Raw genomic sequence first — 17,343 nt, forward strand, 5'->3', positions numbered from 1 at the left:
ACTAAGCCATTTACCAGGCCACAGAACAACCATGTTTTAATTCATATACTTACTGAGCTTCCTTTGGTGGTTCCGTAACATAAGATTAGCTTTCGATAATTATAAACACGAACTTCTGAGAAAATATTCAGATGAGCAGGTATTTCTAAGAAAAAACAAACAAAATGCATTGATAGGACACGGACATCTTTAAGAAGCAGGTATGAAAAGGAGAGCATTTTGGCAAATCATATGCCTAGTTTGGTTGTGATAAGGTCTCCTTGAACCCCAGATTGTCCCTCAGAGTCTCTGTGTACTAAGGGTGATGGATATACTCCTGGATCTTGCGTGTCATGATTGCAGGCCCACATCACCATGCCCGTTTGATTGTTTTCCAAGGCAGTCGCAGAAATCAAAAGCACGTAAAGCCAGGACAGAGAAGGTGAGCCATGGAAAAGTCTAGCACAGTGGCAAATACAGCAAGGCACTTTCTCTGTCCTGGCCTTCTCTGCTATCAGTTTATGCCAAGAAAAGCTTTCACACAAAGGGAAGTTTTTAAGACTCTGTGAAATGTTTTTGTCATCTGTAAAATAGGGGATAGCTATTTCCTAAGTAGCTGTGCAATTTAAATGTGCTAGTGTTGGGACACAATCAAAGAATGGAGCTGTATGAGAATTCTGAGTGTTATGACCTCAGTGTCTTCAAAAACACAGAATCATTCTTGGAATGTGCTTTTGTGCCCATCTGAGTTGACTTCAGATTATTCATTCCAACTATTGTTATTTGTTTCTGTGCCTCTGTGGAAAACATGTTTTGCCACATGTGACTTCCATTGAAATTGTATACTTTACTTATATGATACTATCTAATAACCCTTGTGGTATACATAATACGATGCTCTGAATAAAGTTGGCTATTGCATTTACTGGCTCCTTTCTCTCAGGTCCTCTACAGTAGTATCATGCTGACACAGCACAATGTTTATTAGCTTGCATGCTCACAGTAGATGAGAATTATATTATAACACAAAAGTATATTATTCACAAGTCTGTCTATGTGCCCAAATTTCTAGAAATAAATTTAACAATTTTTTCCGCCAGAGAAAAAGAGACTATACACTGCGGTAAAGAAGACAATTTTCCTTAGATACTTTTTTTTTTTTTTTTTTTTTTTTTTTTTTTTGGTTTTTCGAGACAGGGTTTCTCTTTATAGCTCTGGCTGTCCTGGAGCTCACTTTGTAGACCAGGCTGGCCAGAAATCCGCCTGCCTCTGCCTCCCGAGTGCTGGGATTAAAGGCGTGCGCCACCACGCCCGGCTTCCTTAGATACTTTTGACTTTTGATATTCTTTTTTTAAATAATGTACAGGTTTTACTTTTTCTGTTACATGAAGGAGATATTTTCATTTAAAAGGAAGACTATTACATGTACCTGGTAGAGAACGTGCAAATTCCAACACACACTCGTATAATCGGGCAATGCTACTCCAGTCATTAAGAAACATTTCAACTACTTTTCTACCACCAACAGGTTCAGACAACAAATTTTCATACGTCAGGTAAACATGTCGGGATGGTCCTAAAGGATTCAAAAGAGAAAACTAATAGTAACCAATACTTTAAAAAATATGGACATAAGCAAAAACACAGTGTGAGAGATCTTACCTTGCTCCCTGGTGGAAGTGCCATTAAGCGGACAATTTGCAAACACTAACTCTGCCACCCAAGTTCGGTTATTTCTACCTTGTAAACGGAAAGTGCAATCAAGAAGAGAGCGGTCCAGGGCCTTCTGTGTTTCCTCACTTATTCCTTTACAGGGAGGAATCCTGTGATGAAAGATAACACATGAGATGTATGTTATGTACAAAGTAAAAATGACATACAAGGTATGACATGACAACAGAGCTTTAGGTCCAACACAGCTTCTAGATCCCTTCTACAATGCAACAGTTCCCAGCAATTGGTAATATTTAGCCCACATCAGATGACATCAACCTATATTAGGACTCTCATTTTAACACCCCAACCCCCAAAGACAGTGTTTCTATTTTCCTTCTACAGCTTTGGAGACTATTTACCATATCATACAATGTTATGAACAATATATTTTAGCTGTTATTTCAGTAGTAGATGAAATAACAGCTGCTACATTAATTATATAGTTTCTCTCAATTCATAGATTGGATCTTGGATTTTATAATTATTCCTATCAAGGCAATATCTAGAAGTACAGAAACTTGTTTCAGTTTTCTTATTCAGAATACCCAAAGAATAGGACTCCTCGGTTTGGGCAATATTGCTAATTTTGACTGGACAATTCTTTATTGTGGGGAGCTGTGATGGGCCTCCATGGCCTCAATCTACTAGATGCCAATAGCATTTCGGACCCCCGATTGCTTAGGTAATGATAAAGGTATATTTAGACATTGCCCTTCATGTTCCTTAAAGGGTAAAACTACCCCACCTCCATGTTGAAAACCGCTGACCTGGAACTGAAAAACAGTAAGAGACAGATTTTTTTTTAAAATTTTTTGCATGTGGCAAAAAATTAAATATATGGATAGGGCAAAAGTGAAATATATTGCATTAAAATGTTGCATCAGAATGTTCTCCATTGAAGCTTTAAACACAGTTTCTCTTCAACATGCAGATTTTTGCTTTGTTGGTTTATTTTTAATCCAGGTGGGCCTAGAATTTGCAGCAATCTTCATGCCTAATCCGATTGAGTTTTGAAATTATTGTCAGGAACCAAAACATCACCAGATAAAGTTGGCCAAAAAGAAAAATATCAGAAAGAGGAGGGCAGGGGTAAGGCCCATGGGGCTGGCAGGTGCCATGAGCCAAAGAGTACACAGCAGACGTAAGCGTGTGGCTCCTGGTGGGCATCTTTGCTGGCTTCCAGAGGCAGAGCTTGAGCAACACTGTTCAGGTCCCCACTGGGGCCTCCAGGGCAGCTTCAGAAGTGGACTGGCAATAATGGAAGGGCTTGGGCCAGGCACCAGGCTCCTTGACCTCCCACTGGTAGTTAGCTGAGGGCAGGAACAGAAATAGGCAACCTCAAGTGAGGAGAGCAGGTGAGAAAAATAGGGAGGAACCAGAAGGTCACAGGCCAGGTAGGAGGAATGAAGCCTCCAGGAACCAGTAAAAAATAAAACCAGTAATAAACACTGTCATGAAAAAACTGCTTCAGTACCAAGAAAAATGTATGGGCCACATAGCAGAAAGATGGTAAATGCTGAAGTACAGGGTTTGTAAAAAGGTCAGAAGTTTATAACAAAATAATCAAATGTGCATTATCTTTCTAGAATCTGGGGAGATGTATAGGGCTAACTCCACACCTTATGAAACTCTAGAATTTGGTGGAAAAAAATCAAAATGTACAAGACATCTAGCTATTGGTAGGCACTGTTGTAGACAAGAGAACATGACTCCTCTTGTATGGTGGCCCAAGTGTGTATGTGATCTCAGCTACTTAAGATGAAGGCAAAGGGATCTCAAATTCAAGCCCAGCCTGAGCAACTCTAATTCACATAGACCCTGCAGATTGCAGAATAGTGGTAGGGAAAATACATTGAAAAGAAATAGTTTCCATCCAAAATGCATTATAAAAGTTGAGCTTGATATCATGCTTATAACGCCAGCACTAGGAAGGCAATTCAAGTCCTACACTAGGGACCAAGAGGCTACTTTGTTCAAGACTAGAATATGCCACATAAAACACTGTCATAAAGAAAGACTGGGCAAAGTTCTCAGAATGCATGGCAATATTGAAAGGAACTTGTGAAATAGACAAATGACCAAGATATGTGTGGCTTTTATGATTAAAGTCCAAAAACATAATAAGATGACAAAGTTTGGAAATATTTTCTAGATTTGTCTTTCACTCGCAGCTTGGTCGATGGGCAAATACTCTGTTCTATCCATGTCAAAAGTCAGGGATTGTTTAGAAGCCACATGAAAACCAAATATAATCTGTCAGTCAGAGCCAGACAATCATAGTGGATGGGGTATTTCAACATAGGGTATTTCAACGTGGAAATAGTTAACCCTCCCACTCGTTTCCCATGCCCGACTCCTTATAGTGGAGGGATAATGGTGGTGCCAAATCAGAAAGTGGTAATTGTTCTAAACCAATAACTAGGACTGCTGTGAGGACAGATTACTATCATAAAATTAGACACTTTAAAATAGTTTCTTTTTAAAAATTTATTTATTCTGTTTCTGTAAGTCAAAGCATACATATGCCATGGTATATGTGTCAGAGGACAACTTGCACAAGTCAGTTCTCTCCTTCCATGATGGGGACCCTAGGGATTAAGAGAGACAAGCACCTTGTTGTGGAGAGATTTATGTCATCTGGCATATCCCAAACTACTTCCTGTAAATTCCTCCTAGAAAAAAACCTTTCCTTGCATGTAGATGTATATTTAGAATTTAATATACCCGCAAACATACACACAGACACACACACACACAAACATACAGAGACAAATGGACATAGACACCAGAGAAGACAGACAACAATATGATTCTTTTATCAAATTGTGATCTGTTTTGGCATTAGTAGTGATAATGAATACACAGTACAAACTGAGACTGACATTGAGTGTACCGTGTTATAGATAGCTCAATCTGTATCTGTAGTAATCAATTTTCTATGAACTCTCCAAAAAATGATTTTAAATGTAACTGCTTCATACCCCTTTTTTAATTATTTTGAAACATTAGTTATAGTGTCTGCCTGGCATAAAGTAATGGAACTAGAGCTTGATGTTTAAAGAAAACTCTAAAAGCTGACTTCCACTTAACCCAGTCAACTTTGTAAGTTAACTGACAGGACTCTTTGTCAGTGCTCCACTGCTGTGAACACACACCATGACCAAGGCAACTCTTATAAAGGATGGTAAAGGTCCAGTCCAGTATCATCATGGCAGAAAGCATGGCAGCATCCAGGCAGGCATGGCACTGGAGGAGCTGAGATTTCTACATCTTAATTAGAAGGGACCCCAACACTGCTACTCTCTATGGGCTAACCATTTTCCAAGAACCACACCAATATTGGAGAAATGATCTTCAACTTGCCCATCTAAGCTTAGTCCTCACACCAGGCATTCTTGGGAAAGCTCTAAAGCAGCTAATTGAGACGGACATTTCACCTTGAGTTTGGAGTGTAAGTGGAGACACACATTCTGTTCACCTTAGGTTTACATCACATCCATCTGGAGAGAACATGAAAGCACAGAACCTACACATTTCCAAAGGGAGAACTAAGGGAAGTCTACGGACGACTCCATTTCATTTAAGATCTCAACTACAGTACATCTGTGAAAGGGCATCCTGGTCATTTTTAGTGTGTGCACGTGCACATGGTGCACAGATATTCATACAGATGAAATAACCATATGCAAAAAATATCTTAATACAAAAAAGAATAAGAACTGAGGAAACAATTTCATGAATAAAGAGGGTTAACCTTATTTGAAAACTTCCCAATAATCTTTTAAAAGGTTAATTTAAATAGCTCCTCCTGTGTGATGTTTCTCTAGTATTGAACAACCTGAGAAATTAGACAAAACTTCTCTAGGGTAACATGTATGTCTGAGCAAACAAACATCAAAAACTATCTATTATAGACTTAGAGTAACAAGGAGAAAGGTTACTGAGGGAGCAAAGAGTAAAGTCAGCATTCAAGTATGACAGAAAACAAAAGGAGAAAGCTTTTCGAAAGGCCATACATGCACATGCAGGAGGAACTAAGTCCCAAGACTTGCCAAAAAAAAAAGAAAAAGAAAAGAAAGAAAGAAGAAAAAAGAAAAGAAAGAAAGAAAAAAAAAGAGTTGTGCCTATCTGCCAGGCCTCGGCTATAAGAAGCAAGGAAACACATGGGGGGTATGAAAAACAATGAATCACGCCTGGGACGGTGTGAGTTCAGGTGAAAATTGGAAGTTTACCCAAGGGCTCAAAACCTAAGCAGCATAAGCATACATTCTTAGCACGTGTTCTGTATCTCATCCGTGCTGAGGGAACAAGTGTCTTTAATTCAGCAAAAGGTCAGTGAACCAGAGCAGATGAACAAAGTTACTGTGATATAACTGATACTTTCATTTCAGACGCCTGCTCAACAGGTTTTCAAAGAGTTAAAAAAGCTGGAATAAGAACAGAACATATTTTCAGCAAAAAGCAAAAATGTGCTTGAAAAGGTTGGCTCATTCTTTTTTGAAATTAATTCATGCTTAAAAGAAGAGTTTCTCAAATTCAAATGCGTTAGAACAGTTAGTAAAAGATTATATTTATAATAATCAGTATAAGGTTTTAATGTAAAAAAAAATCATAAAGATACTTATTTATCATTCTTCCTTTTAAACACCCTACCATGATAACAGCATTCACTGGAAAACTGTATCTTTAAATCTATCAACTTTTGAATTTTTCCCTTTACATTGTAGATATAGAGGGGAAAGGGAGAATTAAAGACCTCCCTTAAATTTTATGAAATGAAGTTAAAAAAGAAAAGAAAAATGCATCTTTCCTAGGAAGGACACTTCAAAGTTTGCTTGAGTTCAAGTAGAAAGGGTACTGGAATGCAGCTCATCTGACATGTCTCAAGCCCTGGGGTTCCATCAGAGACAAAATGTGAAAGCTCTCAGAAATATGTTGACAAGGTGCTTCTAAAGATTGTGAAAACTAAAAAGAATAAAACACAGATGTTATTATCATCTACTTATCTGTGGTGGTCAAATAGAACTTGTTGTTGATTTTGTAATCTATTTTATGCAAAGCAATTCAAACCTTGAATTGTTCCTCCATTCAAGAAGATATTCTATCAAGTGAATTAGAGTAACGACTCCCCCTTTCCAAGTGTTCTTAATTTTTAATGTGCTACTAAAGTTCATTAGGACATATCCTTATCTCATATTTCTCATGTTCAGCTTTCCACCCACTACCTGTACTTTCCAGCATCATTTGGTTCTTTTTCCTCTGTCCATTTAAAACTAAACCTTATGCCCAGCTTGGATTTCCCCTCCAAGTATGTGAGTGGGTTGGGAGGTTAAGACGTGATCTCACTATCTAACTCAGACTGAAAGCAAATTCATGACCATCCTTGTGCATCCAAATCCTAAGGGCTGGAGTTATGGATGTGTACCACCAGGCCCAGCACCCAACTTCATTTGTTTGCACAATCCTATTCATCTAATTTGCTATGTCAGCTCACTTACTACCACTGGGATGGTGACATTGTCACCTGTCCAAACGTTACTGTGCGCTTGAGAATATTTGTGTATGCTCAATGGATCTGTAGGCCCCTCAAACTTAGAAAAGTCCTTTCATACTGTGGTGTCCTCTGCTTCATAAACCATCACCCATCTTTTGCCTAGGACAAAATAAACGAGTCCTTGCTGCCTCCCTCCCCTGTACCTCTGAAATCTATCTAATCACCAACCCTTGACTGGTTCATCTCCTAAGTCCTTACAGGAACATACCCTAGTCCAAACTAACAGCAATTTTACCATGAACCACTTCAACTGGTGTTGCTACTTCAATCTCACTCTCCTTTATTCTGCATATTGCCATAAGGTTCAATTTCCAGAAAAACTTGTCTAATGATGTCAGTTTGTACTTAAAATCATATTGGCTTCTTTTTGGGGTTGTTTTTGTGTCTTAAAATGGGCACTTCACCGTAATGTTAAAACTGGTCTAAATCCTCTGTCATCAGCCTCTTGAATAATTGTGAATATATTGTGAGGAATGTGCTAAATAGAGTGTCCAGCTTCTGATGGTTTCCTAGTACCATTAGGATAAGGTCTACATTGCTTAATGACAAAAAAAACAAAAAAAAACAAAAAAACAAAACTCTATGGCTCTAGCCATTCCTGCTTACACCTTTGTGCTCATCTCTCTTTATCGCCTGCCTTTATCTGTTGCTCAACATTCAGATCCATCATGCTGAGCATTTTCTTACCTCCAACCCTTTGTATTAACAGTTACCTCTTCTGGTTAGGACCTTCTACTCTAACCCATCTCCTTTTGTCTGGCTACTTCTCATCACTCTTTTAGTCTGCATATACAACTGGCACTTTCCTGGGAATTCCCACCTTGACTTTGAACTAGTCCATATTTCCCTGCTATGCAAACCCAAAGCAGCCTGGAGGACCTGAAACATTTACACTGACTAGATTATCTGGTTAACAAATGATGCCCTAAAATGCCAGATGGTGCTGGATTGCCACCAAATAAGCAAAAAAGAACCTCCCCCAGACCTCCGTAATTCTACACAAAAATTTATGACATACAGAGACTGTGAGCACTGCTTTACGCTGCTCCATAGGAGAGAAACTGTTCTCCACTGTGACTGCAACAAGTGGCGCCAAGTTAGACACAGAACACAAGCTTACTTTAATAAGCGAATTGCATGGCTGAAGCCATCACCTTCCACTTGCACTCCCTGATGTGGTATCTCGAGGTTAGACAACTGAAAAGAGAAAAAGCACAGGGGTATTAAACTGCTAAATTCACAAAAGAAATCAGCTTTTCTCTGCCTGTTATCTATCTTGATCCCATCTTTTCCAAGGGCAATCTTTGTCAAAGTGACAATATATCAGTATGAGCCGTCTTCCTGTTCTGAGACTCCCTTGGAAACTAGAGTAAGGAAAGTACAAGTCAAAGGTGCTTCTGCGTTTCGCTTAAAAGAAAATCTCCGCAATACAGAAATCTTCGAAATTCACAGCATGATCCCATTTTTTGCTACAAGCTGTAAGTCCTCCAGAATCAGTTCAAGTGGTTTCAAATGAAGTAACCAAAACCGAGGATTGATTATATTTGTGGTTCTACTGTTTGATCAAAATGAAACTGAAATCAGGCAAATGTATGGACAGGCTGAAACTCATCTGGCAGAGTCCATCTTAGGAAGGCAGGCCCTCAGTAAACAATGACATGGCTTCTATGACTGGATTCTTACATACCCTGTGCCACAAATTATTTAAATATTTATCTAGCCTGACTTTGAGAGTCAGAAGAAGAAGAGTTTAGAAAGCTAGCTGATGACTAAATAGACAATACAAGTTCACACTCAAAAGGAACTAAAGTCTAGAACAGCTCAAAACATGACTTGCAACTTGCAATCAATAAAGAGAAAAACACTGCCAGCAAAATTACATGTAGTTATTCACAGCTCAGAGTTCATTATTACAAGCAGAAAATGAGCTGGTATTTTATTATTATCCATCTATTTAAAGAGGAGATTGTAGTTAAGTTTTTAAGAGCTTGAAGGAATTCAAGAAAGTATTGTATGAAGATTTGTGTATATAGCATTTATGGATCACAGAGGAGAAAGACAAAGACATCTGAGTACAGTATCAGAACCATGTGCACCTACAAAAACCATACATGTCTTTACATTTTCCCCAATGCACAAGGAGGTAGACAGGAATGCATTGCATGCCCCAAAATCATGTGCTACTCTTCCCATCACCCAGACAGTAACTCAGTGATACTTCTATAAGCAATTGAAATAATATCCAAGAGAGAAACAATGAGGATCAGGCCCCTCACACAGAAATACATGTAAGGCAAAACACCAATACACATAAAAAGTACTAATAATAATGAAGAAAAATGGGGCCGGAGAGATGCTCAGCAGTTAAGAGCACTGACTGCTCTTCCAGATTCCAGAGGTCCTGAGTTCAAATCCCAGCAACCACATGGTGGCTCACAACCATCTGTAATGGGATCTGATGCCCTCTCCTGGTGTGTCTGAAGACAGCTACAGGGTACTCAGATAAATAAAATAAATCTTTTAAAAATAATAAGGAAAAATTGAAGGTTGCAGCAAGCATGGCATATGACTTGTAATCTTAGGATAGGAAAGAATAAACAAAACCAAAAGGAATTTAAGTTTATCCTTAGCTACATAGCAAGTTCAAGGCCAGCTAGGCTACATAAGCCCCTTTTTCAAAAAGCAAAATCCAACAAAAACAGTTATTTCACTTTACATTCATATTTTAGAGATCATGATAGATACAACACAATTGATATATTAGATATAATAGATATATGCACAATTTTATATGCATTGCTATTTTGTCTGCATGCATGTCTATATGAGAATGTCAGATCCCCTGGAGCTGAGTTAAAGCAGTGTTGAACTGCCATGTGGGCGCTGGGTACTGAACCTGGGTTCTCTGAAAGACCAACCAAAGCTCTTAAGTAGGGAGCTATCTCTCCAACCCCATACAACGCCATATTCTTTTTGTTTGTTTGTTTTTTGTTTTTCAAGACAGGGTTTCTCAGTGTAGCTCTGGCTGTTCTGGAACTCACTTTGTAGACCAGGCTGGGCTCAAACTCAGAAATCCACCTGCCTCTGCCTCCCAAGTGCTGGGATTAAAGGTGTGTGCCAACACCACCAGGCACAACGCCATATTCTTGAAAGACATGAATTCTGCATCTGATGCTCTTCCACAACATCAAAATAACATTTAGTTTAATATTTTTCTGATTTTCTTCTCAGAAAGGATGCCAGTGTATCTAGTGCTCAAACAACACTACTTCACCAACTCAACAAAATGCCATGCTTTATTAAGCAGCCGTCTCTGGTAAGACCTAAACAATGTATGAGATAGAAGACATTAATCCTTAGAAGTTGTCCACCTTCTTTAACTGGGAACAATTTAATTTCCATTAATCTAAAGAGAAGACTTTGAGATAGTGGAATGGGAGAAAAAAAAAATGGTCTTGTGTGGACCAGATACTACTCCTGCTGGTGCCATGCAATTTGAGTTAACATCTGAAAATTCCCAACTTACCTCCAATCGAAGACCAACAAATGGCATGTTGGTGTCACACATAGCAACAAAGTGAGCTAGAACTTTATTGAAGGCACACATTTCTCCTGACCGTTTGGCTTTCTTGGAGTCTATCGGACATGGGTCATCAGACAACTAGAAAATAATTTTTAAAAAATGTGTGAAAAACATTACCAGTGATTGTGATTCCATTGCCTTAGTGCCCTGGGGTCCACTTCTATCACCAACCCCTACTCTCCAAAGAGGAAGACACCTTTTAGAGAAAATGTGCATAGCTGTTTCATTGCTGCTGTGTACCTTACAAACTATATCTAACTCTTTCCCATTTAAAAATAATGAAACCAGGCACAGTTAATATACTGCTGTAAACCCAGCACTTGAGAGACAGAGGCAGGAGGATCTATGAGCTTAGTATCAGCCTGGTCTACAGAGCCAGTTCTCTAGGATAGGTGGAGCTAAAATAGTATAAATTTAAAAAATAAATAAAACGGGAAGGGGGTTGCACAAACATTGTCTGCTAACTCCTATGTGAGCATACCTTGTGCTTGGTACCAGTTCTGGTCTGTTTCCCAGTCTTTGTATAGGACATCAGGTCCTGGATGTTGTCTTTGAATTGCTGCAGCAGCAGTGCCATGACAGGGCTGTCCTCACGATCGGCAGTACTCACCGACATAAAGTAATAGTTATATGATAGCTGCGTAGGCTTATTAGGAACCTCAAGCATCTCCACAACCTAGAATGACACAAATCAGAAAGAGGTGAGACCCAGTAGAATAAGAACCATTGTACATTGTCCATCTTATATCAAAAGTGCAGTTTGTAGACAGTAAACACAAGAAATGAGATAATTAAAGTATTGTCATTAGTTATCCTTGATATTCATATAATATACCAGGTCTTCTATAAAGTTATCTATTTTAATCTTTTATTGCCCTTTAATTTTAAATTGCCCTTTTATCTTCCTTACCTGTGAATATACCCTAAAACCTCAATTACTGTAGCCAAGGTAAAAACAAGTGGGATTAGAGGCCTGACCCACCTCTCATTGGGAAACAAGGGAAAATGCATTCTCATTTTTGTTTCTGAGACAGAGTCTCAAGTAGCCCAAGCAGACCTTGAGCTGATTTCTCCTGCCTCCACCTTCCACAGGCTGGGAATAAAAAACCCCTGTTGCCAACACATCCAGCTGAACCCTGACTTATGAACTAGAAACTGGAGTTGCTGTGGGCACAACATGAGTGAGCAAGCAGCAGCACTGGGACAGAGCTGAGCTCTGTAAGTGCCTGCTGAGAGTGCCATTGAGGGGCCATAACTTGTCTTTATTTGTGTATTATGTCACAGTTAACACATCTTACAAACGTAAACATCTAGCTAAAAGCCAGAGCATGAGGACACTTAGTGGCATGATAAATCTCTATCATTACTGAGATAGAGGTTACAATAGTATTCAGTTACCAAAATGTATACTGTACAAAAATAAAAAGTTTGTTGTAGGCCTGGTGGATCAGGCCTCTAATCACAGGTATTGCAGATGATAAGGCAAGAACATTACAAGTTTTAGGTGTGGGGATGGAGAAAGGACTCAGAGGTTAAGAACACTGATTGATTGCTCTTCCAGATGATCTGGGCTAAATTCACTGAGCTCACATGGCAGCTCACAACCATATATAACTCCAGTCCCAGGGCTTAGATCTTCTCTTCTGTCTATACACACATGGCGCACAAACATACACCAAAGAAACAATCAACACTAAAACACCGATAGGAGTTCAAGGCCCGCCTTGCTACAGAGCTGTGTTCAAAGCTAACTGAGCAAGTTAATGAAACCTTGTCTTAAAACATAAAAAAGAAGAGCTCCATGGCAAATTGCTTGCCCAGCATGTGTTATATCATGAAGTCAATCTCTAGAACCACCCAAATAAGAAATGTCAAGAGATTTGAAAAAGCACAGATTTTCACAGTATCTAATTACAACACAGATATGACTGACAAAATATAAACAGACAATAAATTCTGAGGTAATCAATTATATAGTAATACTTTCCTTTCTGTCTTTTTTTTTTTTCTAGACAGAATTTCTCAGTATAGCCCTGGCTATCCTGAAATTTGCTATGTAGACGAGTTTGGCCTTGACCTCAGATATCCCAGAGACACTGCCTCTGTCCAACAAGTGCTGGGAGTAAAGGCATATGGCACCACCTCACAGCTCCTATCCTATTCTTAATGACTATGGTTATAGTTACTTTTCTGCTTGTGAATATAGAGACAAATCTAAGGGAAGGAGAATGACTTACAGTGAAATTAATTTTTGTTTTATTACCAGGACACTGACACTAAAAGCTATTCATTGACACTAAATAAAACCAGAAACTTAAACACTATGCGGCTACTTCAATTTTGTTTTTGGTGTGACTGAGCACAAAGTTCTATATATGTTCACTGGCTGATTCAGGTTTTATGAATTTTGATAAAATCCATGTCAGTGATAAGACTTACTAACCTATTAACTCAATAGATAGCTGGTACCTGGTTGATTAAAAGGTACATCAGAAAATCTTAAAAATTCATTCCTATTCCTTTCAACCAGAAATCTTGGAATTAAAACATTCAAGCACCACAGATTTTTGTCGAAAATATTTACTGTCCATAAAACTTCTATAAATGTGAAAATATATTTATAGTAAATTCTTAAAAATAATTCTAACCAATTCAAAGATCTCAAAAACAAAACAAACAAAAACAAAAATGAAAAATAAAGATGTGAAAAGTCAAATATCTCAAAACGTAGGAAGAATGGAAATATGAAAAGAAAAAAAATCTCATTGTACACTAAAAGAATGCCATGCACAAAATAGAGTAAGCTTCCATAAAGGAGAAAATGAGACTACTTTAGTCAGCCTATATTTTCCCAACCTCTAGTTCAGCTAAAACAAAGCACGTTTGTCTTGATACCAAATATCTACAAATCTTAATAGTTAGTGTTTCACTCGATATTATTTTTTTGTATCTAACCAAAGAGATACTTCATTCCAATTAGAAACTAAGCCTTCCTAGTCTAATATAAACAGAGCCTCCTCAACAAGCGAGGCCTCACTATGGCAGAGGCACTAGGGTGCGAGATGAAGGCTATCTTATACTCCTCAGCAGAGACTTATTTGACTTCTTTTCTTCCTTTAATGGTACCCCTGGGTTGAAAATCCCTATATGAAAGTCAGACACCAAGTAAAATTTGTTTGCAGGGGAAATTAGACAAGAAAGCTTTCTGCATACATCCAAAATTACTGAATTTGATCCATCATGCTTGGCATACTTACAATGTAGTACTGTGGAAGACGAGTAAGTTTAATAAACAGTTTATTCTTAGAAAGGCTTCCAATGGGATGTGTTGAATAGTTGGCAAGCTGCAACGTTTCAGTGGTTATTGTAGGCAGATGTTTTATAGATTGTTTGCAACGCTGTTGTCCCAGCCAAAACCTTAATTTAAAAGACAATCCACATGATTAAGTCATAACTTTTCTGGTTAACTATATGCCACTGATATACAAATAAATTAGAGAACACTAAAGAATAACTGAAAAAGCCAGACAGTAGTGGCTCATGCCTTTAATTCCTAAACTTGGGAGGCAGAGGCAAGCAGATCTCTGTGAGTTCGAGACCAGCCTAGTATACAGACTGAATTCCAGGACAGCCAGGGCTATACAGAGAAACGCTGACATACAACCAAATCACTGAGTCATTTCTCTAGTTTTGTATTTGGCAACTAGCTTATTTGTGAGGAAAAATGAACTTTAAGCCTAAGGTAGTAGCTTAGTTTAGCATGGGGAATGGAAGATTCCTGATGCTTAAAGACAGATCAAACTAAACTCAACAGCTTTAAATAAGAAACCTAAAGTGATTCATGGGGGTAGTGGCAGGTGCCTTTAATCCCATCACTCAGGAGGCAGAGGCAGAGGGATCTCTGTGAGTTTGAAATCAGCCTAGTCTACAGAGTAAGTTCCAGGACAACCTTGACCACACAGAGAAAAACTAAAACTAAAAACAAAACAACCGAACAAAAAACTATAAACTGGGAAAATCACACCAACTGTCCAGTGCCCAAAAGTCAGCACTGAAAACATACATATGTGGAACAACTGGCTCTATTTAAAAATATGAATGTATATACATATTTTGGAGGGACATATAGTATAAACTCAAAAATAAAAAATAATCGAAAGTGTTCAATTCATACAACTAAACAAGCAAGCATAAAACACTTTATTTCAGGCTGGTGAGATGGCTCAGTGGTTAAGAGCGCAGACTGCTCTTAGGAAGGTCCCAAGTTCAAATCCCAGCAACCACATGGTGGCTCACAACCATCCATAACAAAATCTGATGCCCTTTTCTGAAGTTTGGGAATAGCCCATTCGAAATCCCCTATCTCAACCACTTGAGAGGCTAGAAGACATGTCCAGCATGTTATTTCACCCTTCATTTTTTGTGCAGCTTTTGTAATTACTTTCCTAGGGTACGTTTGTCTGATTTTATCAGAGTACATGTAACATTATGTCTACTGACTCAAATACTAAAGAAGCTGGGGTTTATGTTATATGTGAGTCATGTGGGGTTTTTCTTTAGTTTGGTTTGGTATTTTGGGGATTCGAACTCCAACTATATGCCTCTGCCTAACCTAAAAGTTACCACGGAGAGCAGGCTGAACTCAGTAATCTTTCTACGTCTACCAAGTACTGGGATTAGAGACATGTACCACCATGCCCAGCCATTTCTTTAAATAGAATCTGGTTTTGTTCCATAATACAAAAATATCCCATAAACCAGATGCTCAACATCATTAGCCATTAGGGGCAAAGTATTCTAAGATTGCCATAAGATTCCTCCTCATACCAAAGACAATAGTGAGTGTCTTTGCCAAAACAGAAACGCTCATATGCTGATTGAATGGCAAAGTGGCATGGCTACTTTAAAATGAAGTTTGGGAATATATATCAAAAGTCTTACAATTTTTACTCTCTATCTCAACAATTCCACTGCTAAGTTTTGGCCACAGAAAATGAAAATGTGCCGGGCGTGGTGGCGCTCGCCTTTAATCCCAGCACTGGGGAGGCAGAGGCAGGCGGATTTCTGAGTTCGAGGCCAGCCTGGTTTACAAAGTGAGTTCCAGGACAGCCAGGGCTATCAGAGAAACCCTGTCTCAAAAAAACAAAAAAACAAAAAAACAAAAGAAAATGAAAATGTAAGTTCACACAACAGCCAAGAAGAAGTGCTAACAACTCCACTTACTGTAAGCCCATTTATTATAAAATAAAGAACACATGGTCTGTCTATTCAGTAAAATATGATTAAAGCATAAGGACAAAATATTGATAGATGCTACAACATGACCCTGGAAAATACAAGAGGAAGAGGCACGTCAGATCACACAGCTCATGCTTCTGTTTAGAGAACTGGACTTGTGATTACCCAGGACTAGCAACGATGATTAACTGTACATAGGCAATAGAAGAGGAACTAAAAACAATGGTGCACAACTAGATCATTGGAACAGCTGTCAAATGTGGTAAATTTAATACAAGTTAATAATAAATCTTATGAAATATTTCAAAGATTGAGCTAGCTGGGCGTGGTGGCACATGTCCATAAGGCCAGTACATGAGAGATGGAGGAAGGAGGCTCAGGAGTTCAAACCTTGTCTCAGCTACATAGTAATGTAAGCTTCAGCTGGATGGGACCCTGTCTCAAAAACAGGAGTAAGTAAGAATAGCTTGGTCTCCGGGCGGTGGTGGCGCACGCCTTTAATCCCAGCACTTGGGAGGCAGAGGCAGGTGGATTTCTGAGTTCGAGGTCAGCCTGGTCTACAAAGTGAGTTCCAGGACAGCCAGAGCTATACAGAGAAACCCTGTCTTGAAAAACCAAAAAAAAAAAAAAAGAATAGCTTGGTCAAGTTGCCGTAATGCTACCTCAGTGGAGCCCAAATGGAAAGGAAAGCCCAGATAACTGTCTCTGGTTCTGTTAACAGGGTACTTTTGAAACAAACTAAATGACAATGTTGGAGAAAAGGAAAAAATAGTTCGGACAGTATCTGCTTCTGAACAAAAACAAATCGGATTCTATTAGAGAACACAGTACAAATATTCACTAAGAATTTGTGAGAAGTACTTGCTCTGGAGAAAATACAACCAATGAAAATGTAGTGTCATGCCCTTCAGACCAACATTGGATCTAGAGGGGAATCTGAGATGAGGACAGCCATCCTGGACGCATTCCAAGGCAATTTAGAGTTCAAGGTACCAAAGGTGCTCAGGTTTCCTGTCACAAACTTTGAGGGCAGTGACTGATTAAGACTAATGACGGAGAAGAAAAGAAACACTGTCTGGATAGGTTTCCCTTTTGAGTCTTGAGCTTACTTAAGTTGCTGAATCCAAGGGATGATCCGCTTCATGTCATCATTCAAAGATTTTTCCATGTCCTCCAGAGTGGCTGGGTCTACAGAATAAAGAATTCATTCACCACTGCTTAAACACAAGCGAAACCTTTATCTATGCAACCAAACTTTAAACCATGTTGTATG

At 38.7% G+C, this 17,343-nt stretch overlaps 1 protein-coding gene across 2 annotated transcripts in view; it reads right to left on the reverse strand.

Annotated features, from left to right (window-relative positions):
- The window catches only part of Med14 (mediator complex subunit 14), an 81,776-nt gene that overhangs the window by 29,448 nt on the left and 34,985 nt on the right, over positions 1 to 17,343 (reverse strand). For both annotated transcript variants that reach the window (XM_029473516.1, XM_021152961.2), the window contains exons 12-19: positions 17,180 to 17,258; positions 14,090 to 14,249; positions 11,314 to 11,508; positions 10,776 to 10,910; positions 8,370 to 8,446; positions 1,642 to 1,802; positions 1,409 to 1,555; positions 54 to 145 (exon numbers count right to left, since the gene is read on the reverse strand). In XM_029473516.1, the coding sequence (XP_029329376.1) occupies positions 54 to 145; positions 1,409 to 1,555; positions 1,642 to 1,802; positions 8,370 to 8,446; positions 10,776 to 10,910; positions 11,314 to 11,508; positions 14,090 to 14,249; positions 17,180 to 17,258 (1,046 nt within the window). The remainder of the gene's footprint in view (positions 1 to 53; positions 146 to 1,408; positions 1,556 to 1,641; positions 1,803 to 8,369; positions 8,447 to 10,775; positions 10,911 to 11,313; positions 11,509 to 14,089; positions 14,250 to 17,179; positions 17,259 to 17,343) is intronic.

This window comes from Mus caroli, chromosome X (assembly GCF_900094665.2).
Source record: "Mus caroli chromosome X, CAROLI_EIJ_v1.1, whole genome shotgun sequence".
Lineage (NCBI taxonomy): Eukaryota > Metazoa > Chordata > Mammalia > Rodentia > Muridae > Mus > Mus caroli.